At 38.7% G+C, this 27681-nt stretch overlaps 2 protein-coding genes across 10 annotated transcripts in view; both read right to left on the reverse strand.

The window, feature by feature from the left end:
- The window catches only part of si:dkey-94l16.4 (transcription factor 20), a 47907-nt gene extending 42565 nt beyond the window's left edge, over positions 1 to 5342 (reverse strand). For all 5 annotated transcript variants that reach the window (XM_056770605.1, XM_056770603.1, XM_056770604.1 and 2 more), the window contains exons 1-2: positions 5107 to 5342; positions 157 to 2705 (exon numbers count right to left, since the gene is read on the reverse strand). In XM_056770605.1, coding sequence (XP_056626583.1) covers positions 157 to 2700 — 2544 coding nt within the window. In that variant the 5' untranslated portion in view covers positions 2701 to 2705; positions 5107 to 5342. The remainder of the gene's footprint in view (positions 1 to 156; positions 2706 to 5106) is intronic.
- A 268-nt stretch (positions 5343 to 5610) lies between these two features.
- The window catches only part of mprip (myosin phosphatase Rho interacting protein), a 71636-nt gene continuing 49565 nt past the window's right edge, over positions 5611 to 27681 (reverse strand). For all 5 annotated transcript variants that reach the window (XM_056770599.1, XM_056770601.1, XM_056770598.1 and 2 more), the window contains 8 exons: positions 10585 to 10732; positions 10326 to 10443; positions 9622 to 9781; positions 9012 to 9116; positions 8844 to 8930; positions 8586 to 8748; positions 8413 to 8498; positions 5611 to 6569 (listed from right to left, as the gene is read on the reverse strand). In XM_056770599.1, coding sequence (XP_056626577.1) covers positions 6489 to 6569; positions 8413 to 8498; positions 8586 to 8748; positions 8844 to 8930; positions 9012 to 9116; positions 9622 to 9781; positions 10326 to 10443; positions 10585 to 10732 — 948 coding nt within the window. In that variant the 3' untranslated portion in view covers positions 5611 to 6488. The remainder of the gene's footprint in view (positions 6570 to 8412; positions 8499 to 8585; positions 8749 to 8843; positions 8931 to 9011; positions 9117 to 9621; positions 9782 to 10325; positions 10444 to 10584; positions 10733 to 27681) is intronic.

The raw sequence follows: 27681 nt of genomic DNA on the forward strand, positions 1-27681 counted from the left end.
ATAGAAGACAACATTTTAATATAAGATTATTTGTGAATGTTAAACTGAAGAAAGGTAGTCATATACATTTCGGATGGCATGAGAATTTAGGCTGATAAGTGCTCGATTTTCTAATGCAGTGAAGCAAAGCCACATGTCTAAAATTTTAAATCTCACCGACACTTTTGCCAACTTCACAGCGTTTTCAAGTCCATACAGCTTTCCTTTAACCAAAAAGACACCTGCTGACCATATGCCACAGTCTTCATGGAGCCAGTACTCGCTACCGTACAGAGGAACCACGGGCGGGCTGTACCAATCGATGCCAGCGTCCCCCCCTTGTCGCTTAACATTTGGACATCTAGAAAGCTTGCTGTCACTGCTCCACCTCTGACAGGCTATCAAATCAGCAGACTCTGACAGCTTGTTCAAAGATTTAGTCCAACTGCTTCCATCCCATTTCCCTCTTTTAGGACAAAAAAACAAATCGGAATCACTGTGATCCTCCTCATTCTCCTGCGGACTGGAAAGAGTCCTTGAGGCAGCCTTGAACCCCTCTGGGTAATACGGCCCATGCAGGTCTCCAAGCTCCATGGCATTGGCGGAGCCTCCACAGAGACAGCACACTAGAGGACCCCGCTGCGTGCCATCCATCGACACTCGTCCATACTGCAAACAAGGAGATGCAGGAACCGTACCGGACACGGAGCCATCCGTCATGTGACGCTTTCCATGCTTGAGTCTGAAACTTTCTTCAGGATAGTTAACCACCGTACAAGATGGGATATCTTGGAGCTCCACATGCACGTATGGTGCGAAGGTCTCATTCGGCATGTCCTTTCTTTCACCTTTGTAACTCAAACATTTCAGTTTAATTTCTGGTTCCTGGGGCGCAAAAGGGAAAGTGTGGCCAAGCTTTGGTTTGTTTCTTTTCCTTTTGGATGCATGAGGTTTGTTCCCAGCAGCAGGACTCCAAATTGGTTTCGGACTCCTTTTTTGAGAGGTTTGGAGTGTTGGTAATGATTTAAGATTCCCCAAACCCGCTAAGGGCTTTTTGAAAATGTTCTTTTGCAGTCTCTTTTTGGAACCGAACAGTACGTCTTTGTAAAAAGTCTTTGTAGGTTTGTGATCCAATGAAGGTTTAGGAACATGTTTGTTTTTGAAACAAGAGGTAGATACTGTGGTTTTACATCTGGGTGAAACTATGACATCCGTTTCTTCTTTTTGTAAAAGCACTGTGGTCTTGTCATCAGTTTCTTCTTTTTGTAAACGCACTGTGGTCTTGTCATTAGATTCAACTGCCGCAGTGCAAGCTCTTTCCAGAATGTGCTGGTTTTTCTTGATGGATGACACATCCAGATGGGAAATCTTGCTTGCCTGAGCTTTTTGTATGTTGGTGACGTGACTTGATTTGTACCTGGTTGGGCGAATGTTTTGAACAATGGCTCCTAATCGCATCCCTCTCCTAGCTCTCGGGGGCAGCTTTTTTCTTTCCAACGTCTTTTTGGTGAGCGAACCTCCGGTCGTCTCAAACGTGTCTGTTTTTCCTTCAGATATCCCATTGACCTGCACAGTTTCAATGTGGCATGCTTTGTCAGTACTCCCTGAATGTATCTCATTAGTGCTGGTAATAAATTCTGATTTAGGATGTGAATCCATCTTCTCCACGTCAGATGTTTCGGGATTAAACTCCTCTCTGCTCAAATGTTCTTGCTCGGCATCAATCGTTTCTCTGCCAACAGAATTTTCTCCACTTGGAGAACGTGACTCCTGTGCCCAAGAGAAAACATCATCTATCTCTGAGGCGGCGGGTTGTGATGCTGGATCTAACGGTCGAATTAAGTTGTGGTTTAATGATACCGGAAAACTTGCAGTGCCCTGGTCGTTCGGAAGCGTGACTGGCTCTTCAGATCTAGAGAACAGAAAGGCCACCTGAGGGTTGCCGTTTCTGTGTAATCCCTCTGCGTTTGCATCGTCCCTTTCCGTAAAGCCTTCCGCAAAAGGTCCAATGTTCCATAAACAATTAGCAGCTCCGTTTTGAAATTCACCCACATTGATAGGAAACCTACAATCGTTGGGGTTGGTCTGTTGCAAAGATTTGAGTGTTTCTAAAGCAATATTTTCAACATCTTGCAATCCACTTAAATCGGGGTGCTGTTGAAGGTAGCACAATGCGGCTACGTTTTCAACAACCTGAGCTGGGGACATGAACCTGAATTGGTCACAGGCTGTTAGTCCTACAGGTAAGGAGACCTGTTGGAGGCAGTGTTGGTCCATATCCAATGACAGAGCTGCATCTCCTGTGTCTGCTGCTAGCTTGGTAGCATCAAAAGTAGGAGGATGTAGAACAATAGCCTTGCTTAAGGGTGGAACATCATAAATTGGGGAATGATCTGAAAGGGCATTGGGGTTGGAGAAAACCTGTGACCTGCTGACGTAAGAGAGCGTGACAGTGGTGTTGGAAAATGAGTTGTCCGGTTGGATCTGGTCTGGGGGGAGCGGCACCGCATCAGAGTCGTTCTCTGGAAGTAACAACCCATCACTGGTTCCAGGACTAACAAACCAACCTGGTGTCTGGAGGACATGCAATGCATCCAAAGGATTCGCTTTCAACAGAGCGTCTTCACCATTCTTCGACAGATCAAATATATTGGGTAGGCTGCATGTGGAGGAAAGATCCTGAGGCTGGAAACCATCCGAATTGCTGGGAGGCTGTTCCATATCAACTGAAAGAAGAAGGAAATGTGTTAAAAGGTTACTATATATCAGTCATCCTCAATAGGCGTACCGCGGTCCGGACCTTTGTTTCTTTCCATCCGGACCGCGAGACATAACCAAAATAGTCAAACGTTTTAAATTGTTTACTAGGCTGTTTAAATTGAGCCGCGCGTCTTCACAACGGAGAATCACATCACACACTCTCTCAGGCAAATTTATATTTTACCGCTACATCGTCTTGAATCTTTATTTAGCGCCAAACACACTTCATTTTAACCCTCTCCAGGGTTTTTTAACCCTTTTTCTCCTCCCGCCAAAAGACGTGCCACATGAAGAGCAGCAAGCAAACACGTGCTTATTTTAATAACACTAGTGCAGACACACTAAGCAGGTAAATAGACACACAACAGTAAACAAAATGCAGCAAATATAAAAGCATTTGTACCCGTCAGTCTGTTTACTGTTTGATATACTTCTCCAACCTTTCAACCAGATTTGTGATACTTTAAACCATAACGTTTTTATCGAAGCTCTCGTCCCGCCTTCCTTGTTACATTGTGAAAGCACTGTCGAGATTGTGCAGAGGCAGCAGCTTTTGCAAGAGGGTATCTGGAATCGCCTGGTTGGGTCTGGGTTCTCCTGAGGGTTTTTTTTCTCGATTGGAGTCTTGGGTTCTTCGCCACCGTTTACATACTGTTCTGCACTATTTGCCTGGCTGCTTTAGAAATAAAAATTTAAAGTTTTAGATAATTAATATTCCATATAGGAATTTATAGTCGGTTTAATATTTGACCAGTGTTTCTCCTTTATCTTAAATATGTGCTTTCACTGTGCGTGTGTGCGTGTCTGTGTGTCCATCCCTGTGTGTCGATGTGTGCATATTGTGTGTGTGTGGAGCATTTGTATGTGGGTATGTCTGTCTTTTGTGTTTTCTCCTTTTTCATGTTTTTACAGATATATAACTTTAGTTGATTTGCTTATAGTCAATATTTCTCATGTACAGCAGCTTCGTAACAATGACATTTTTTTTAAATCGCTATATAAATAAAGTTGAGTTGATTTGAGTTAAATGTGAGATTTGATATTAGCAGGATTAACAAGTGCAGAAACAGACTCAGATAGCAATATCATGGTATTTGGTATATTCGTTGTATAAACCTGTAAGAACTTCTAGACAAGGGGTATAAAACACGCCAAATGGACCACATAGAATGGATTTCTGGAATTATTTTTTAAAAACAATACAACCCAATGTGACAACATGTCACCACAATATTTTACTTTTGTTTCATAGACAGTTTCAACAGACATGCACGCTTGGCCTGAGGTTACCTTTCAGTCGGTGTTTGGTTATCGTTTTTGCTAGTGATTAGTAATATTTTTTAATTTTATTTTTATTAATATTTTATTGTACTTTAATTGTATTAAATTAAATTACAACTACTCATTCTTTGCGGAAGTCTGTTGTGGAACCACGTTTATCCCTTAGGAAAATTAACCATGGTTTTATTATAGTAAAACAAAGTGTAGAAACCATGTTTTTGGCAGATTTATGACCATTTTTATTAGTAATAGCATGGTCAAACTACAAATGCCTTGGTTACACATAAGTTACTTTAGTGAGGTCATGGTGAAATGTAGGGATGTAGGACCATGATGGCACATATGATACCTAAAACAATACCATGGAAATACCACAGTATTTGTATTAGTGCCTGTTTTTACATAGTTTTCCTCCATAATGGTTTTCTCTGTACTGTTCTGAATTAAATTCATAATATGGCCTAAAAATAATGCATACAGCAGCATTCTTATTTACGGCATTCCGATTTATGAAAAAATAATTATACAACAACTGCCTAAATAGACAGTGTGACACGTTTTAATACAATTTCTCATGTATACAACATCAAAATTGTAACACTTATAACAAACCTTTTATTTAATTTTTCGAGGCAGCAATAGATTTATCAAAATGTTTATCTTCTGGCGGATCACACTCGGACACATCCGGTTAGCTGGGCATGACCACCGTTGCTATAGCTAACTGCTAAACATCCCTAAAACTACTTTTAATTCAGGTTCAAATACTTCTGTACGGTTTCGGTGTTTGGTTCATTGTCAGGACAGTAACACAATAGTTGACGTTTACGGTGTACACAATGTTAGTTACAGAATTGCGATAGAATGGAGGTCAAACATTTTTTTGACAATCACTAATTATTCAAACTCACATTTCAATTTCATTTTACGAGTCCCACGCAGCTGTTTACTAATTAATGCCACAATGAATATTTTTTGCACAAATTAAAGACGCGGCGCAATGGAGTTTAGTGAACAACATTGGCAGCTAGCCGTTAGCATCGCGAAACTAGCTGCGCTAAACAAAGAGAACGCGTGCGAACTTACCTAAACATAGCAGATGGATTTAATCATGAAAACATACAGTCCAACGTAAACTCCATCCCAATGACAGTAAGCACACTATTTTGGGTGCAACCACGGCTCTTGTAATGGTGTGTTGAGTTTCAACTGAATAATGCATGAAACGGGATGTTTTCATACTTTTGAAGTCCAACGTCTGTGGATAAATGCAGTGGTGTCGCTGGAAGTCAGCAGCTGCCAGGAGTAATGATGGAGCCACTGCGCAGGATTATGGGATTCAGTGTAGTGAGTATAGTTAATAACATTGAGGTAAATTTACCTTAAACGTGATTAAAACAATTGATATTCTTTTACATTCACGATAGTTCTGTTGGCATTCTTACTTTTACTCCGGTATTAAACAACAGGTTGCTTAGAAAATAAATTATAATTCCAGTAATAAATAATCATTTAATGTTGTTATAGCATATAATTATATTTAGAATACAGCCTAAACTATTTACGTGTGTGAACAAAAACGGTGCAAAAGAGGGTGCAAAAATATTTATTGCTATTAAACATGTCGGTTTGTGTACATTTGCAGTATATTTACAATAATGTATAGAGGAAAGGAAATGTTAGACAAAAATCCAAAACATTTAAATAAATACAAAGGACTGCCACTGAACACTAGGCTTTTTGAGCTTGAGGAAACAATATCCAAAAAATGTAACTACCATTCAACTAAAGTGGACCATTAATTTTTATAATGGAAACATATAAATTTGTTTATATACACCAGAATGAACCCCTCCAGGTGTATTCATATCAATTCTAACCGTCTTTATTGTACTATAGTATGAGATGGTCCTATATTTAAAACATTTTGAGATGGAAAAGTAACACTTTCAAGCCAACACTTGAGGCATTAAAGTGGTGTCACGCTATTAAAAGTCAGAAGTTTATTAATGCAAGCATTGTGTTGTGTAATTTAAACTATTTGTCACATTTCACTGAAACTGAAGGGAATGTACGTACTGACCACATATAGAGTGACTCGAGCCTGATGACATGGTTTTATCTACTCTTTGTTAAATGCGTATAATCCACCAATAATCTGTCGTCTCAAATCATTACGTGATTACTTATTCCACTGGTGATTCACACAAACTAAAGAATTAAAACAGTAGCTTACACAGTCATGTATGCATGATAAAAACAATGTATTTACATTAAGACATGGCAATGGATAACAAAACAATGTCACAGTAACTGAAGTGCATGAAATGCTTTCTATAGACATACAATATAAACTTCATACCATGTTTAATATATGCTGTGACCAGTGTGTCTCTTATGTGATTATTTACTGGGATAAAACATAGTGGGTCTCATTAACATGCAGCAAGGCAGGTTGACGCGTAATTTCAGAACTCCTTAGTGTCCTTTGTGTCCTTGTTGTCAAACAAGTGAAGTCTCTGCTCAGCCGTCAAACCTTCCTTGAGACTCTAAATACAGAATGAAAGAGAAATAACATACTCAGATACACATCAAAGGTATTTTTATACAGTCATAAAGTCAATCAATGTGATGCAACACTTTTTCATTCTTGAACTTCTCATTATAATCAATTTCAAACCTATATATAACAGCAAATAACATTTTCATTTTGGGTGTACTAACTCAAGAACAAAACGTGTTTATTTAACCCATTGTGCCACCAACAAATCCCTTTAGCTTTTTTTATCAACCATAAAACACAACAAAACCACACCCGTACCAAATGCCAAACCACAAGAGAAGCATGCCTTAAGTTCGTCTTTATATACAAAGAGATTCAATTCCATGTTGACAAACTGCCACCAGAGAGTGCACTCCAGTGATGTAGCGTAACACTTCTAAAGTCAGTCAGCATGTCGTTTTGCTCTTGTGCTCAACTCAACTCAACTTTATTTATATAGCACTTTTTACAATTTGCATTGTTACAAAGCAGCTTTACATGAGACACATCGACTACAAGTACAACAACTAAAGTCATACACCTGTAAAAACAAGAAAAAGGTGAAAACACAAAAGACAGACATACAAATGCTCCATACACACAATATGCATACATACTTACACACATCGATGCACACACACTCGCACACACGCACAGTGAAAGCACATGTGACAGAAAGCGCTTCTTATGAGAGGACGGGTCAATAAACCAGATGATATGAACAGTACTTCATTCAGTACTCGTCAAAGTATGATATTTTGTAGCATGCAATGGTAAAATCTGTTAACTGCTGCGAATTATGCATATCTGTCATACTGTGATGTATTTTAAGCATAACAAAAACATCAAGCAGAATATGACAGTTTATTTTGCAAACTGTCCATGACAGAAGCACTACACCAACACCTACAGTTTATAATTTATATATTTTTTTATTTTAATGGACTTGATTTAGTTAAGACGTGTTTGCATTACCTGTGTCAGGTGTGTGAAGGTGGTTTACTGATGTCAAGCAACTCGGTGCGTTAAAAAATTATATATAATATACTCAAACGTTTTTTAATTTTTTTAATAATTTTAGTATATTTCACTTAGCTTGGCACCCACAAAAGTACCTTTCTTTTGTGGAGTTACTGACTCGGTATTTAAAAAAAATTGGACTTGAATTTCCAGCATATAAACTTGTTTATATAAAATATATAAAGATTACACATACACACATCATTAGCATAACATATAATTACTTGAAAATACCACAAGATTTTGGGATCACATGCATAACAATAAACAAAATAACAACTGGGAATGAAGTGATCTGTCAATCACATTAGAGGTGGTATATAAATCCCTCTTAATACAACACATGTTCTAATTCTTCATGCAAGGGATGTAGCAAGGAGTTGGCATGTACCATCCTTTTCAAGGACATTTACCTAAAATTAGAAGTCATAAGGTCTTCATGGTTTAGCTGTCCCAGGGCATGTCACGATTCACAGACTGAGAACAGAGGGAAAGGGAGGAAACAGAAACACACACCATTGTGTGTTAGAAAAGGGGAATGGTCAAAAGACATGTTTCTAACCACCATTTATCAGGCTTTCTCCTGTTGGACAGAACATACAGCATACAAAGAGCTGAAACTGTGCAACTGCCAACCAAGAATCTAAATGTTGTAGTATTTAGAGGAATAATTCGCAACAAAAGAGGGATTTCATAGAATAAAAAAAAGAAGCCGGTGACCTGAGGGTGGCACTGATGACTAAATAAAAAAGCACCCTTACTGCCAAATGACTGTATGAACACAAACTGCAAAGATCTAAGAAAACTGTAAATTTGTGCCGAAAACTCACCTTTGACCTCATGGTACGCTCAGAGCGTTTCGCAGCGGCAGCCGCCATCTTTAAAATGTCAGGATTGCTCTTCGACTTCATGATATCTGAAAGACATCACATGACAGTCAACCATTTATTAATGTCCTTTGGAACTAAATCAACTAGTTTGATGTAAGATTTAGAAACGGTACCGTAACCACTGCGTTCCATATCCTCCAGTGCGGGTTCCCCCAGTGCTTCCTGGGCCTGCTGTAGCTGGTCTCGAAGTCGGCCCATATCCCGCTCAGCTTTGGCCCTTACAATGCTTAGTTCTGTGTAGATGTCCTTGTATTTATCCGTTGCATATCTTTTATCCTATGACCACAAAGTTGGACATGACATGTGTTCATGTTAGCGTTCTTATCTTTAATAGGCATTAATAACAACATAAATTGGGATGCAACACTTACTCTTTGGGCAGTTTGGAGTTCATCTTTTAAAGAGTTTATCTCCTGCTTCAGATACTGCACTTCTGACTCTTTCACCCTCAACATCACCTGTAAACCAAAGCAGAACAATGAGTCTGTCTTTCCCAGGATGCTTGAAACGGGCTTAGAAGTGATGATGATAATACAAACCTCTAGTTCATACAATTCCCTGCTATGCATGACAACGTCTCCACCATCTTCACTCGTCATCGAGCGCATTTTGGTGATTTCGGCTGCAAGACTGTTGTTTAGCTCCTTCATAACAAATTAAACAAAATGATGTTGCAACAAGATTTAGATTTAATCTTACATTAGCAGCTTGATCACTGATTAAATTATTATTTTAGCATTTATTAATTTAGCAGAAGCTTACAACTGAGCAACTTATAAATGAGTAAATATTCAGCATTTACGAATGAGTACGAAACCTTGCAAATGTTAATATCCTCAAATGCTTATCAAAATAGTTTGCAATAGAGGCTTTGGTTTCCCAGAAAGAATGCAAAATATATATGTTGATAGTGTAATATTCACTTTTTAAATGTATTTTATCACTTATAACCCAAAGAATACAAAGCTATGCTTACAAGCAGAAGTATTACTGAAGTAGGGGATTATATTCCATTTTATTATGCGGATACATTTTTTTCTATTTACCAATGACAGATAAGGCGGCATGATTATTTTTGCAATTCTGTTTTGTGCCACTAGGGGTGCAGAAAGTCACACTTTCTCCTTTCAGGTCAATGGCCATGGTTACCTGGTTGTGTGCATTGAGTTCCTGGTTCTCCCGTTGGCACTGCCTGAGAGCTTGTCTTTCAGCCTCAAGCGCATGGGCCAGGTGAGCGTTTTCTAAGCACTTTTGAGAGTACTGTTCCGATAACACCTCAATCTCCCTCTGGTACGACATTAGCTCCTCCCTGCAATGTAAATACATACAAGCTTTTAGTTTTTCTTTCATAACTTTCAGGTGTCAACCTTTGATAAAGGAGCAAGGCCTCTAATGTCTAGACAGAAGTACAGCCAAGAGCTTGAGGGCAGATTATAGGCATGTAAACAAACCATGGATCTGAAAGAAACTCTAGAATCGCACTTAATTTGGCAAGGCATATCCATTTTTTAGACTTGGTAACTCATGCGGTTTAACTTCAGGCGCTTGTCTTAAACTTTTCATCCACTTTAATTAATGTGGTACAGTATGCAGAAGTGTTTGGTTAACACATTTGAACAGAATGCAAGAAATGTGTCACTAATGAAACCACAATAGCAGTGTAAAGATCATGTTTGGCTGTCCAGATGTTGCTTTTAAAGTGTACACTTTTCACTTTCCGTTTTGCCAATCAAGTACATTTGTGTAATTGATCTACAATAAAAAATCAGCAATGAAGTGAAAAGGTGTGGCTGTGGTAGATTTAACTGCAAGCCTGTTACAGTTCAATGAACAACAAAGGAGTAACAACTGACTCGTGTTGCCTGCGGATTTCCTCAATGTCTGCGTTTTCATTGTTGCTGCTGGCTTTGCGTGCTTTATCCAATTCCCTCTCGAGCTCTGTCCGATGTGCGTTCTTCATTGCTTCGATGGCTAATAAAATAATCAAAAAGGCCTGTAGTAATTATTTAGTCTGTATGCGCAATGTTAGAAACTAGTACAACAGTTACAAACTAAATAAAAAAACAAACACAAGAAACTCAAGCCGCAAAAATGTTTTTTATCCTGACTAACCAGAAATGGTTGCTGCCGTCTCTTCAGCCAGCAGTCTCTCCTTATCCTCCTGCAGCTTCTCCAGTTCCCGCTGGTATTTTTTCTGCAGCTCATCTATCACTTTCTGGTGGGACACCTCCATGGCAGCAAAGCCCCGTTCACATGTAGCCTGCAGGGGTGGAATCAGACAACAAGGATGAGTTTGGTCCTCATTTGTCTGGGTTGATTCTAGTCCACGAACACTTTTTGGACAAGGATGACACTTACACAGACAACATAGATTAGCGGCATTTAGACAACGGTGTCCACACAAAGCTAGAAATTGTGATGAACATAAAGGGGGAACATAGGCCAGTGAGAGATGGCTAACATAATCCCATCCACAACAGTGGAACTATGGAATGCAACTGTGACTGATAATTTAGTGGCTTTTCTGAATTTATTTCGCCACTTACAACTTGTATTAAACACAAATTATCAAACCAAATTAGTTTTTAAATAAATGAAGCCTAAGCTAACTTTTTAGGCAAACAACTGCACTAAATATTAACTTTTGTAATTTCTTTTATAATAAAACAACAGATATACTACTCAAAATCAAGACATCTGGACTTTTTAATGGTGTGTCAAACCTGATGAATTTATAAACTATCACTTTATTTGATATGTTTGATCTAGTGTAATGAAATTCATATATTTAAGCTAACATGGCTAGATATGTTTTGGGCCACTGCACTGTAGTGGTGCTATGTTTTGCAAGAAGACTGTTCAGCAGTCTGTATATCAGTTGGGCGAATGAAACCGTTGATTTCATGAACCGGTGCCTTTCAGCTTCTCCTGCTGAGTGCAGATCAGCTTCCTGTCCCCATATCACAACCACATCTGCACTTGTTTATTCAACAGCTCTCTGGATGGAAAATCTAATTTCCTCTTTAGTAAAAAAACATTTAGACAATTTTGCTATTGTGAAAACACGATATCGATAATATTGTTACATCCCTAATGCTTACTATTGTTTGTAAAGGTCTGTTTATATTAAAGAGAAAGTAACATTAGATCATCAAAAATACATTTTATGCAGTGTGTTATGTTGCTGTGTTTGAAAGTAAGCAGTCTGCCAAGTTGTAAGTCAAAGTTGCATAACAAAGTTGTTGGCTTGTAAAAAAGGGAGTCGACTCTGAATCACGCAAATGAGACATGACCTAGTCAGAGTCTCTATCCGCCGCGTATCTATGTCAGTAGAAATAGTCCCCGCCAACGTTCTGCTCGGACTGCCGCGGTAACTTTACTCTCCTCCCCAAAACACTGTCGCTCGTTCGTGATGCATGTACAACATGTCTAGAACCTGTCTTCTAAGTTGTGAAACTAAGTCGGTCTTATTTAAAGGACCAAAGGAAGAACTTCTGAGTTACAAATATGGTTACAAATCATTTTTAAACGACACCAAAGGAGTAGAACCCCAGGGTTTTTTGCGTGCGCGTCATTTCACTGAAGATTGCTTCAATAATCTTGGCGTGTTCACTGCAGGATATGTTAAACAGAGGCAATACCAACGTTATTTGGACCTTTTAGCCAACTACAGCAGACTCCCGTAATGATGATAGGCGTTCCGTTTGCGGCATATGCTGAACGCATTTGACTAATTACAAGAGACTACACCATCTGACCAATCATGTGACACAACGCTAGCGCACAGGAGGGGACTCAGAATGAATGAATTTGAGATTCAGACAAGAAGTATGGTAAGAATAACTGCCTATTATTACGACATAATAGTGTTTTTGACCTTGTATATACATAAAATGTTGTTGGACACTCCATAAACCAAAGTAGTACCTTAAAAATCCAATGTTACTTTTAAAGAACAATGACTATAAAGATAACTATAACGATAACGGTTATAATGTAATGTTTAGGCTAAGCTTGCGAAATCCTTTCACGTATAGAGGTCAAAACAGTGGACAGCTATTCAAAAAGTAAATTCTTGCATTTGTATGGGTTTAGTGCAACTATGCCATCAACCACTACAGTGGACATTAGTGCACCATTCTATACACTGCCATCTCAAGTGGAAATCTGAAATTCTCTTTGAATAAAACAATAAAAATCCTATGACCATAAAAACATAAGAAAATGCTCTGAATGTTATCCCAATAATGTCCCTCTTTATCATTATAGGTGTGGATGTAGCTAATCCTTTCAATTTAAAACGATTTGAAAATGTGACCTTTATAGTTATCATTATTAGTGTAAATAAATATTTGCATGAAAAAACTCAATTTGAGAATTACTGTAATAAGAAAAACTATAAAAAAAAACAGGCTACAAGAACAGACACTTTTACACTAATGCTGGTGTCTTTTAGCTGACCCACTCCGTTTTTTTACTAAAAACGGACTCTTTGGCCACATTAACACATCCCTTAAAAAAACAATCATACCATTTATTTAAATCCTCCCTAGTTAACATATTTTATTCACATCAGCAACACTAACTGCAACAGAGAAGACAGTATATTTATATTTTATTCTAACATCATTTTTAAGATGTTGGGTAAAGATTTGGAAATGTTCTATTAACACAATGTTCAATTTTATTCAATTGACAAATGCTGCGTCCCAATCCGACTACTTACACTATGCACTAAAACAGTACTGTACAGTGCAACATATATTTTTAATGTGCTAACAAAAAAAAACGGTATGTGCTAAGAATAAGTTTAACAGAGTAGCACGCGTGCGATAAAGATTTGAATGAGCATTAGACAGAGACTTTTTTTTGTGAAGTGCATTTGTGACCATGGATCACAAAACCAGTCTTAAGTAAGCATGGGAACATTTTAGTAAAAGACAAAGATACATTGTATGGGTCAAAATTATATATTTTTATTTTATTACAAAAATCATTAGGATACTAACTAAAGATCATGTTCCATTAAGAAATTTTGTTAAATATATGAAAACTTTCTTTTTGTGCTTGGATGGCCTGCCACAGTGCCCCTGATTAACAACATCAAAGGCACTTTTCTCAATATTTAGATTTTTTGCACTCTCAGATTCATGAGCTTTAAATGGTTGTATCTCAGTATCCCATTTATCATCCTATTCTAACAACTCATGCATCAATGGAAAGCTTATTTATTTAGCTTTCAGATTATGTAAACATCTCAATTTCGAAAAATTGACCCCTAAGACTGGTTTTGTTGTCCAGGGTCACATTTATCGTTGTGCTTGTTCGTGTGTTAGGTTAACTAATGGCGCACCACTATTTGTTTCCGATTATTTTTTGTGATTAAAACTTGTTTTCCCGGCTGCATTAAGTCCTTTAATCTATAGCCCTATGATCTATGTGATGTGGAAAAATATGGAAGGAATCATGTAAGCAGAATTCTACTATTTAAATGGGCCATTCTTTTCTGTTTTGAAGCTTTGATTATGTGTATTGGGTGTTTAACAGTGGATGTTCGTGTTTCTAGTTTAAAAAAACGCTTTATATTTCACGTATTTCAAGTGTATTGTTCACCGCTGTTCCTCTTCTCACAAAACAACGAGTATAAAGTACAAGATTTGTAAAGCTGACCAGGTCTGTCGGGATTGGTTCCCCGCTTAGAGCATGTGTGTGAAGATGTCCCACAGATACCATATCAGCTACCTTCTGCTTCACAGGCTGTTGTGATTTGTCGGTCCCCCTCTCAGTACACGTGTATTTATAAGCTTTGGCTTTTAGGAATATACAGTAAAAATGGCTTCAACTTCCCTTCATTAGTTAAAAACATGCGGATCGATTGAGGAGTAACAGATGTCTGCTAATGCATGTGCAAACTTAAATCCTTGATAGAGATCTAAATTTTTTTCCTACAATGGGCGAGGGAAATGACACCAGATAATAAAACAAGATTATAAAACAATATAATCTTTTTATTGGATAATAAAACAAGCAGATAGACCAGGATACATTTGCAAGCAGGATTTCAAAGGACGTTTCATAGAAGTGTTTTAGAGGATTCCGGTTCCTAATTGCATCGCTGCCGGTGGCTAGTTTGTATCCTCTGACACTTGATTCACCTCACATTTGTTCTTGTTTCGAATTATTTATAACTTTATATTCTAAACCTATATTAATTGAAATGTAACGTCGCTAGCATAGTATTAGCGTGTTAGCTTGCCTTCTGTCTACACTGTGGAATATCATCTCCCCCTATTTGTCTTGTGTGCTAACTGTTTCTCTTTTTACGCGTATATACAAAGACTTATCAAGCAACCTTGGTAAGTTAGGATTGCACTTCATACCCGGTGAGTCATGGACCTCATGTCATATGTTTATCTTAGCCTTCTCTGTCAGCGGCGAGGGTTTTACATGCGATAAATGCACGGAAGTAGTTAGGCTGACAGAGTCTCGCATCCAATCTTTATTTGAGGATAGTAAGAGTGTTAGGACCGTAGAAAACACTTTGGATGCGAGCGACGTTAGCGCACACAGCTCGGTTCCAGTTGAAAATCCCCTGCAGCTGGGAAACTTTGTGACCGTGAGACGACATAGTTGCAAGACAAAACATCACTCAACCATTCCGATTAAAGTCTCGAACAGGTTTGCCCCGCTCAGTGACGCACCGACTGAGAAACCTGCTGAAAGTGCCCTAGTGATCGGTGATTCTATTGTCCGGAATGTTAACATAGAGGCACCAGCCACCATAGTCAAATGTTTACCGGGAGCCAGAGCGCCTGACATCAAGTCAAATTTAAATGTGCTGGCTAAGGCTAATCGTAAATTCAGTAAGATTTTTATTCACGTCGGCACAAAATGATGTTAGACTCCGTCAATCGGAGATCACTAAAGATAATATTAAAGAGGTGTGTGAGCTCACAAGCACGATGTCAGACACTGTAATATTCTCTGGCCCCCTCACTGTTTACCGTGGTGATGAGATTTATAGCAGATTATCATCACTAAATGGCTGGTTGTCTGAGTGGTGCCTGCAGAATAATATAGATTTTATAAATAACTGGAAGAGTTTTGAGGGCAGACCTGACCTGTTGAAAATAGATGATCTCCATCCCTCCTGGGATGGGGTTTCCCTCCTCTCTAGAAATTTGGCAAACAGTCTTAATAACGCTAAAGGCTGAATACCTGGGGCCCAGGTCAGGAAGGAGACAGAATGGCTTAACCAACTGTCTGCTTGTTGTCTCACGTTACACAAAATATACAACATGTAATAATCCCTTCTCACAAACAACACCTCATCACTTCCTGTTCGCTGAGAGCGTGGTTTGAGACAGAGCTCCGTCAAACTTTTTCTAAATATATCGTTTATTCCTGTTATTTCTTAATATTTATATTGTAAATTGATAACTCACAGAGGGTTAAACCTATCCTTAAGTGTATCCCATACCAAATATCGTCATATAACGCACAGATAGATTTGTTTTATACGATCATTCGCTATTAGCACTCAGGCTGTTAGCATTCCCAGCCTTTAGTTTCTGAATATTGCCTTTACTGCTTAACTCACTGTTCTCATTATGACACCACTAATGGCTAATGATTCAGATATGTGTTTAACGTTACCTCTGAGTGCAGATGATGAATCTTTCTTCGCACTTCAGTCAGAACTGGAAGTATTGGAGAAGCAGATCCACGATCTACTCGAGAGGCAAACACGTCTGCGAGAACGTAAAACGGCGATGGAAACATCCCGGGCTGACGCTCGCAAAGCTGCGGTAAGTGTTCGACGTGATTGTAATACTCCTATCACTTCTACTCCGTGTGTTTCTATGCACAGAGCCCAGGCTTCAAGATCACGACGAGCCGAAATGAACTTCACTCCTGCACCTGCACACACACGGCGGAAGGCGAAATCCAGACCGGAGCGATGACCTCTCCCCCACCGCCGCGACCGGTCTTCGAGATTTCTACGAGAAATCGCTATGCCGCCCTCTGCGAGACGAAATCCAACGCTGTGGTCATCGGAGACTCAATCGTCCGGAACGTACGCGCCTCCTTCAATGAAGGTAAGGTGCGCACTCACTGTTTTCCTGGCGCCCGTGTTCTCGATGTGTCTGCGCAGGTAACTGCGATTCTGAAGGAGGATGCAAGAGTAGGAGCCGTAGTTCTGCACGCGGGGGTGAATGATGTGAGAATGCGGCAGTCGGAGATCCTGAAGAGGGACTTCAGGAGTCTGGTCGATACTGTTCGCAACGCATCGCCCACGGCGAGGATCATCGTATCAGGGCCGCTTCCAACTTACCGACGAGGGAACGAAAAGTTCAGTAGACTATTTATGCTTAATAATTGGTTAATGTCATGGTGTATTGAACAGAAGCTGCTCTTTGTAAATAATTTTGATCTGTTCTGGGAGCGACCTAGGCTTTTCCGCCCCGACGGGCTGCACCCCAGCAGCATTGGAGCGGAAATTCTGTCTGACAACATCTCAAAGACGCTACGCACCATTTGACTAGTAAGTACAAATTTTAACTACAGTCTGTGTTCTTCTCACCCAACTGTTAAGAATGTTACTGCTTTCAAATGCATAGAGACTGTGTCTGTCCCCCGAATAATACAACCAAATAATAATTTATTTAAAAGTCAGAGAAAAAATCTTATCATGATTAAACCAAAAGACAATATATTTAATGAGCAAAACCAACGCCTAAAGTTTGGGCTACTTAATATTAGATCACTAAATCCAAAAGCAGTTATTGTAAATGAAATGATCACAGACAACAGTTTTGATATACTTTGCCTCACTGAAACCTGGCTTAAGCCAAATGATTATTTTGGTCTAAATGAGTCTACTCCTCCAAGCTACGGTTATATTCATGAGCCACGTCCGGTTGGTCGAGGTGGTGGTGTCGCAACAATCTTTAGAGACTTTCTTACCGTTACTCGGAGAACAATGCATACATTTAAATCATTTGAAATGCTTGCGTTGAACATAACAGTTCCAAACAAAAGTAAAAAATCATTGGTCTCTCTTACATTGGTTACTGTGTATAGACCCCCTGGGCCTTACACTAATTTTCTGATAGAGTTCGCAGACTTCTTATCGGATCTATTGGTTAACGTCGATAAAGTACTGATTGTTGGAGATTTTAATATCCACGTAGACAGTGCTAACGATCCATTAGCTGTGGCGTTTAAAGAACTACTAGACTCTTGTGGTGTAACACAATACATCAATAGACCTACTCATCGCCTTAATCATACCCTAGACTTGATTATATCTCACGGAGCCGATCTAACCAATATCGATATTATACCTCAAAGCGACGATGTTTCCGATCACCATCTTATAATATGTACACTGCGCACTGCAGAAATCAGTTGTATATCTCGTTATCGACAAGGTAGAACAATCACCTCAACTACTAAAGATAGTTTTGTAAAGAACTTGCCAGATCTGACTTCTCTAATAACCTTTCCAACGAATATAAAATTGCTCGATGACATGACCAGCAACATGGGCACTATTTTCTCTAATACATTAGAAGCGGTCGCACCTATGAAGTCAAAAAGGATAAATGAAAAGAACATAGCACCATGGTATGATAACACCACTCGCGCCCTAAAAAGAGAAACGCGTAAACTGGAGCGAAAATGGAAACAAACCCAATTAGAGGTCTTTAAAATTGCATGGAAAGAGAGTGCAAGCTGTTACAAAAAGGCACTAAAAGCAGCAAAAGCCGAGCACTTCCGTAACCTCATAGAAAATAACAAAAACAATCCAAGGTTTTTATTTAGTACAATTGCTAAATTAACAAACAAACAGACTCCACCTGACCTGGGTATTCCGCCGCACCTTGGTAGCAATGAATTCATGAAATTTTTTACAGAGAAAATCGAAATAATACGAGACAACATAGCTAAAACCAAACCTCCAAGTTTGTCGGAAGAATTAGTTTCAACCGTCACCCAAAAAGAAAAGCTAGAGTGTTTTTCTCCTATAAATCAGGAAGATTTAATTAAAATTATTGCAACATCCAAACCGACGACATGCTTATTAGACCCCATTCCGACTACTTTATTAAAAGAGTTACTACCTGCTGTAATTGAGCCCATTTGTAACATAATCAACTCGTCTATTAATCTAGGACATGTCCCAGGACCCTTTAAACTGGCTGTAATTAAGCCTCTTATCAAAAAAACAAATTTAGACCCAAATGAACTTGGAAGCTATAGACCGATTTCAAATCTCCCGTACTTGTCTAAAATACTAGAAAAAGTAGTGTCAACTCAACTGTGTACCTTCCTACAAAATAATGACATGCACGAAAAGTTTCAGTCTGGCTTTAGACCGCATCACAGCACTGAAACTGCGCTCGTTAGAATTACAAATGACCTTCTTATTGCTTCAGATAAAGGAAACATCTCACTCTTAGTCCTGCTTGACCTTAGTGCTGCTTTCGATACTGTAGACCATAAAATACTACTAGATCGTTTACACCATTATATCGGTATTCAGGGACAGGCACTGCAATGGTTCAGATCTTACTTAACAGACCGATATCAATACGTCCATTTAAATGGGAAATCGTCAAATCTTACGCAAGTCAATTATGGATTACCACAGGGATCGGTTTTAGGACCCTTGCTTTTCTCCATATACATGCTGCCCCTCGGCAACATTATTAGAAAACATGGAATTAGCTTCCACTGTTATGCAGATGATACTCAGCTATATATCTCATCAAGACCAGATGATTCCTTTAAGCTATCCAAACTGGCAGAGTGCATCGAGGACATAAAACATTGGATGACTAGTAATTTCCTCCTTTTAAACTCTAGCAAAACAGAAATATTACTTATAGCACCAAAATTAAGTAAACCGAATATCTCCGATTACAGCCTGCAAATTGAAAGCTGCACTGTTACTCCAACAAATACAGTTAAAGACCTAGGCGTTATATTAGACGGCAACCTGTCATTTAAAAATCACATCTCAAATATCACAAAAACAGCCTTCTTCCACCTTAGAAATGTTGCCAAATTACGAAATAGTTTATGTGTTGCAGACGCAGAAAAGCTTATTCATGCATTTGTGACCTCACGGCTTGACTATTGTAATGCTCTACTTAGTGGTTGTCCTGTATCATCGATAAACAAACTACAGTTAGTTCAGAATGCAGCTGCCAGAGTTCTTACTAGGTCAAGAAAATACGATCACATAACCCCAGTTTTATCATCGCTTCACTGGCTACCCATTAAGTATCGCATTGATTTTAAAATTATTTTAATTACTTACAAAGCCCTGAACGGTTTAGCACCTACTTACTTAACCGAGCTTTTGTCACGTTACAACCCATCACGCTCGCTGAGATCTCAAAACTTAGGACTTTTGACAATAGAATAACAAAATCCACCAAAGGTGGACGAGCTTTCTCATACGTAGCACCTAAACTCTGGAATAGCCTTCCTGATACTTTTCGAGGGTCAGACACACTCTCCCAATTTAAATCTAGATTAAAGACACATCTTTTCAGCCAAGCTTTCACTTAATGCATAGTTAATGAACAGCAGCTACGCTAATTATTCTCTTTATTCTCTTTCCGCCTCTGCCTCGGGATGCCCATCCCGAGGTAGGAAGAAGTTCCACCATGTCCAGACGACCGACAGATGCCCATCCCGAGGTAGGAAGAAGTTCCACCATGTACAGACGACCGACAGATGCCCATCCCCAATTTGAGATTACACCAGATACAGCTGCAGACTGACTGACCATCCCAGCTCCATCTAAGGCAATTCCACCAGCTGCCAAGAGAAATATGACCATCGGACCATCCCAGCTCAGACCACTACATCCCCAACCAAGAGCAAAGACGGACTATTTGTCTTATTAATGCTGAAGTTACAATATTTGGTATTAAATGCTAAACTAAAATCACATGTCACCAGTCTGAGTGCAGCTATGACACGTCAGAGGGGATCTGGCCCTCCCGGTTGAGCCTGGTTTCTCCCGAGGTTTTTCTCTCCATTAATCAATCATTGGAGTTTGGGTTCCTCGCCACAGCAGGGCAGTGTTGGCCTGCTCACCGGGAGACTGCATTCATTCATTTATTTATTTAGAAATTAGATGTTATTTATTAGAATGAACTTACTCGTTGTATAAATACCATGCACTGTGCTGTGTTTTAACTTTTCTGTTTTTCCTGTTTGCCCCTGTAAAGCTGCTTTGAAACAATACACATTGTGAAAAGCGCTATATAAATAAACTTGAATTGAATTGAATAAAATAGAGACTGTGTCGCCTAACATAAGATACTGCGTAAACCTCTTGTAAGCAATTTAATAAACGTTAAACAAATCAAACATGAACAAAATACAGATAATCAACTGTTACGACTCGGATTGCTTAATATTAGATCTCTCTGAAATAAAGCACTTTTTGTTAACGATATGATAACCGATCATAAAATAGACATGCTCTGTTTGACAGAAACATGGCTAAAGCCAGATGATTATATTACTCTAAATTAATCCGTTCCCCAAGATTATTACTATAAACACGAGCCTCGTCTAAAAGGTAGAGGGGGAGGTGTCGCTGCACTTCACAATAATTCTTTCATCACCTCTGAGAAGTCTAATTTTAAATACAATTCTTTTGAAGTCATGGTACTTCACGTATCAAGACCCAATACTAAGGACAAAACATTTTTTTAATTTATTCTAGTTATTGTATATAGGCCTCCAGGGCACCACACATATTTTATTAAAGAATTTGGTGGGTTCTTATCAAAACCAGTACTGGCCGCAGATAGAGTCCTTGTCGACTTTAACATCCATGTAGATAATGATACAGATGCCTTGGGAATGGCTTTCAAAGAAACTCTTAACTCCATGGGCGTTAGTCAACATGTGTCAGGACCCACTCACCTTCGTAAACATACTTTAGATTTAATACTATCTTACGGTATAAATGTGGACGATGTTAAAATCGTTCAGCAGAGTGAAGACATTTCGGATCATTATCTGATATTATATTTGCTTCACTGGCCTACGGCTGCAAATCAAACTCCTTGTTACAAATATGGTAGAACGATTACTTCAATCTACCAAAGATACGTTTCTCGACAAACTGCCTGAATTGTCTCAAATATCTAGCATGAGTAAAAACGATGACGATCTTGACATTACTATTGAAAAATTTAACTCTACCTTCTCGGAAACACCGTTGCTCCTCTGCGTTTAAAAAAAGAAAAAAAATGGCAGCCCAATACCGTGGTATAATGAACACACTCAGGCTATAAAGAAAGCGTCCCGTAAAATGGAGCAGAACTGTAAGAAAACTAATTTAGAGGTATTTCGTATAGCATGGAAGGATAGTACTCGAAAATACAGGAATGCCATAAAAACGTCTAGATCCGCCTACTTTTCATCACTAATAGAAGAAAACCATCACAACCCTAGATTTTTATTTAACACCGTGGCTAAATTAACAAAACATATGTTGTCAGTGACTTCAGATTCTGGATATCAGCATAACAGTGATGAATTTATTAACTACTTCACAAGAAAAATCCAAGACATTAGAGTAAAAATTATAACAATGCAACAAGAAGTGAAACCCGCTGAACAAACTAACTACAGCACCCCTAAGGAGAAATTGCAATTATTTTCTACAGTAGATCACGATGAACTCTCTAAAATTATTAGATCATCCAAATCAACAACATGCGTGCTAGACCCTATAACTACAAAACTACTGAAAGAAATGCTCCCGAAATTATAGATCCTCTGCTTAGTATTATTAACTCATCTCTGACAATAGGACATGTGCCTAAAGCATTTAAGGTGGCTGTTATAAGGCCCCTTGTCAAAAAACCCAAACTCGACCCTAGAGAACTAGGGAATTACAGGCCTATATCGAATTTACCTTTTATATCTAAAGTTCTTGAAAAAGTAGTTTCAACTCAGTTATGCTCCTTCCTCCAAAGGAATGACATTAATGAAGAATTCCAGTCTGGATTTCGAGCATGACACAGTACAGACTGCTTTGATCAGAGTTACAAATTATCTGCTTTTAGCATCTGACCGTGGCTGAATTTCGTTATTGGTGCTGCTAGACCTTAGTGCTGCATTTGACACCATTGACCACAGCATACTACTACACAGACTCGAAAAGTACGTCGGCAATAATGGATTAGCATTGAAATGGTTTAAATCTTATTTATCTGACAATTTTCAGTTTGTAGCAATAAACAATGATGTGTCCCACAAAACGCAAGTCCAGTACGGTGTACAGCAGGGCTTAGTCTTAGGGCCTCTGCTCTTCGCATTATATATGCTACCTCTAGGAGATATAATAAAGCGAAACGGAATTATCGTTCACTGTTATGCTGATAATACTCAACTTTATAATTCCTCAAAGCCTCATGAAACCCAGCAGTTCCATCGAATAAAGGAATGCATAGTTAATTAAAAAAACTGGATGAGTAACAATTTTTTAAGACTGAACTCGGACAAAACAGAAGTGTTACTTTCTGGACCAAAAACCGCCATACGTAACAACCAAGAAAACTGCTTAACTATTGACAGATGCTCCATAAAATCCTTGTCGTCAGCTAAGAATCTTGGCATTGTATTCGATAGTAATCTGTCATTTGAGAGCCATGTAGCCAACACCAGCAAAATTGCATTTTTCCATTTTAAGAATATATCTAAACTACGTCATATGCGGTCACTGTCAGATGCAGAGAAATTAATTCATGCATTCATGACATCAAGACTAGATTACTGTAATGCACTTTTAGGTGGTTGCCCTGCAGGCCTATTACAAAAACTGCAACTGGTTCAAAACGCGGCAGCTCGAGAACTGTACTCTACTCTCAGCCAGTCTTGTCTCTTTGTTCCAAGATTACCGCAGGATGCAGTTCATGCCCAGACCTGATGGTGACCTGACAAGAGCTGAGATGATAGAGCTGGATAAAGGACGCGGCAACTTGACACGATTTTTCTACAACACTTCAAATGCTATTAGATTGTTTATGAGAATCTTAAATCTAAAATTTACCTTATTAGTTTGTGTGCTTTCAATGTGCGTGTGTGCAAGTGTGTTTGCGAGTGTAATTGCGTGTGTGCATCTATGTCAATGTGTGTAAGTATGCATATTGTGTGTTGAGCATTTGTATGTCTGTCTTTTGTTGTTTTCACCTTTTTCTTGTTTTTACAGTTTAGTTGTTTTTCTTGTATTCAATGTGTACCGCTGCTTTGTAACAATGAAAATGGTAAAAAGCGCTATATAAATAAAGTTGAGTTGAGAGTAAATTATCATATTATAATTACTTTAGTATACTAAATGTTTTTTGGTACAAATTCAGGGCTTGACATTAAGCATTGTGATGTGGTTATCCTTTGGACAAGTATATTTGTCATTCACTTGTCCGAGTAGACAAATTACTTGTCCAAAGATTTTTTTTTTTTAATTATAATATGATATAATTTAATTAATATAATTGTTCGGATTTAGATTGGTCAAGTTTGCTTTAAGCATTTTAACTAGTGTCTGCTTTGGCTACCTGAAAACTTATACAGAGCAGACGCAGATAAATCGTTGTTTGGTCGAGTGATGTAAACTGTGCACATAATTCACTCAGACACTCAGAACAGACAGATGACATTTAAATAACAGGATTCCGCGTCCACATGGTCTGGAATGCATGGTGATTATTACACACAAACAAGCACAACCCCGACAAACGCATTTCACACAAACAAGCAGATCTGTGTAATGCACATATTCTTATTATTCTACATATGTCGCAAAAAATTTTTTCAAGTTACTTATCCGGTTGGGCAAGAAAAAATTCTCTCTCACCTGCCCATACAAAACATTCACTTGTCCTGGACAAGCCTTAAGGTCAAGCTGTGAAATGTATTTACCTTTGTATAGTAAAACATTGAAAATACAGAACTCTGAACAATTAAAAAGGAAAAACTAAAAAGTATATGGTATATTATCATATGCACATATCACCGTTGCTATGTGTAAGTGGCCACTAGAAGTAGCTAGAGGTAATTCATCCGCAGTCAGGCTATTCAGGTGACGGGGTGTGTGGCTGTGAACCCAGGAACCTGTATAGCGGATCAATAATTTTACTTTTCAAATTTTCTCTCCTATTGAAAGCGCAGTGATGCATGTAAGTTTAAAATGTTGTGTAATCTTGGTGCTGTTCACTGTAAGGATGGTTGTTAAGTTGTCCAGTTTTATGTCCGCATTTTGTGTGCAGTTTTTTCCAATGACTTTCACGCTAGTGGCTAACTCAGTAAGCAGCCAGTTTAAAGTTTGCACCCCTTGGTAAGTGGAGCGAGGTGTGTATTTTATTTTGCTTGTTTGTTTTTGTTTCATGTTTAAAAGACGGAAAACCTAATTGATGTATATGTAGACTGTTTCTGTAAATTATTATTATACCGTGTATTTGTATCAGGAACGTGTTAGCGGAGCAATGATCGTTTGTGTCATTTTACATATCCTTAAGGTCATTTCAATGGGCATTGCATATTATATTATGCATGATGATGCACTGTAAACGTTTGAGGATTTACCTGTAAATTTGTGTTATGTCAAAGACTTGATTGTTAATCAGCATATGTGTGTTATTTTCTAGTTTTCATAGTGCTTATGCTGGTTACAGAGTAATAAAACCAACAACACCCGTTAGAGACTCTCTGCTTCATACACAAGAAAGCCAAGGGCTGCTACACTATGTGCAAAAGAAGTTAACCCACAACCCTTCACTTAAATAAAAAGTGTATGTACCATTTTTTATGTAAAAGCATATACATTTTAGAGCATAAGCAAAAAGGTGTGCTAACATACTTGGACATTCGAACGCAAAACATGTGGCCATTGATGCCTAAGAAACAATGTGATCGTTAACAGTCACAAACATCAAAATATAAAAAATACAGAATTGATTTAATCATCATTTCGCATATAATGTTTACGGTTTACTTTTATTTATTAATTCTGTGACACATCACTTAATTCTATTAATAGTGGAGCATCACTCAACTCCGGCCACTTATATTTATATAATATATATAATATTTATAATTTAGTCCACTTCACATTTTCCCAGGAAACAGACTATCCAGGTACCTTGCAGTACTGTGTTATTTATTAATAATTAGATTTAAGCAGCTTGCATTTTGCAGAGATCAAAGATAAGCAGCAATTTATGCACAGAACTTGAAGTCTTGCATTGACCCTCAGGCAAAGAGGTCAAGTATTTTAGTCTTCGCAACAAAATTGCTATTATTAAGTATGTAATATATGGGAGTCTGTTTTACGTATGCAAAAATGTTTTGCTACCTCATTAGCATATCCACACTTCTTATATGATAACGTATCATGCATACCTGAATTTAACAACCATGCGTCACTGGTGACAGTTATTAGGCTAGACCAAAGCAAAACAAAGCAGGGTTAGTATGGGAAAAGAAAGGGTCGAGTTTAAGGTTGCAACAAGAAGTCATCACGAACGGAGAACTGCAAGGACAAGGAACTTCTTGACCTTAATATTTTCCAGATTTTTCTCGTATTTCAGACGTTGCAACGTCGAATCCCCTTCGCGATCTCGTTGACACGTTTCATCTGACAATTCCGTCAACTGCGACACAAGCTTTTTGATCCGCAGTGCGAGGAAAGCTAAATCGGGCTTGCCGTCTTCTCCAGGTTTGGCGTCATTCGGGCCCACGGCATCTGTAAGCTCTTCCATCACTTGGTTGAATTGTGCTATCAAGTTGCAACACTCCATCTCATGCTGCTTCTGAAGGTTCTCCATGGACATGGTCTGGGAGTCGATGTCTTTCACGTTCTCCTCTGACCTCAGCCTAAGAGTCTCACCAGCTTTGGCCACTTCTTCTCGCAACTTGTCTGCTTCTCGCTCATACACCCCTTTTAATTCTCGCAGCTCCTTTTTTTGTCTAGCCACCATGTCCTGAAGCTGAATGGCCTTGTCGAGAGAGTCAATTGGTTCTATATGAATGTGTGTAACTGCCATTGTGTCCCCTGTGATTGGGCTCTGGAAATTTGACATGGCCACCTGCTTGAGTTCACATTTGAGCTTTAAGTTTTGTGCTCTTAAATCAAAACAATTCACACAGGCACATACTTCTAGATGTTTCTCTATTTCGGAATATTTCTTCTCCAGCATGTTCAGTTGAATAACCAAGTATGTGCACGTCACATCCAAGACAGCCTCACGGATATACTCAGACCAACATCGAGATCCATAGCTTGAAAGAGTCAAAGCCAAAGATTGGAGCTGCTCATTTGTGGGATCCCTAATACCTGAAGCTATCTGATTTAATGATACCACTTTCTTTCCTATAACGCCCACAATACTTTTTAGGATGCAGGAATAAGCGTCATCGCCAAAAAAGTAATTTACATTTTTTGATTTAGTGGTCGTCTCATCTCGTCTCCGTATACATCCAGTACTTTCTTCTGTGCAAGTTGTAGGCATTCCGATACTTTGAATGTCTTTAGGGTAGTATTTTGTATTCATAAAAAGCAGCAATTTAATGTCCATTAGCATGTGCTCTACAACATTCCTTATGGGGCCAAGGGGTTGCTCACCCCCGGAGCCTTTCTGACTTTCCTCTAAACCGCCTAAAACTGTATGTAGAATCTTTTTCTCAAACATTTCCTTCAATCCTACCTGATTTTCACCCAAAATGGCCTCCATGTCAAAATTTGACGAATTGCATTTCTTAACCTCACTGCCCTTCACCAACATATCAAGCACATGATTAAGTGACTCAGACTTTCTCTTGAACTCTTCAACTACTTCCTCAATCCTATCATCATGTCTCTGAAACAAAACTTGAGTGCCAGGAGTTGATACGGAGAGAAGTGCAGTTTTACTTCCAAATGTTACTTCTGCATTAGCCTGCTCCTTCAACCTCCTAATTTCTATCTGAGCATCTTCAAGCATTTGACTAAACATCCTTGTGCTTTCTTCATTTTTGGTGATGAGCTCTGTATTCCGAGTCTGAAGTTCTCTACAGATCTGCTCAACGTTATGAAGCATCTGCTCCTTTACCGAAAGCTTGGAGTGAATGACATCAATTTGTCGTTCGAGTTCTTCGGTCTCGGGAGGTGACTTGTCGCCATCATCATTG

This window comes from Triplophysa dalaica, chromosome 17 (assembly GCF_015846415.1).
Source record: "Triplophysa dalaica isolate WHDGS20190420 chromosome 17, ASM1584641v1, whole genome shotgun sequence".
Taxonomy (NCBI): Eukaryota; Metazoa; Chordata; class Actinopteri; order Cypriniformes; family Nemacheilidae; genus Triplophysa; species Triplophysa dalaica.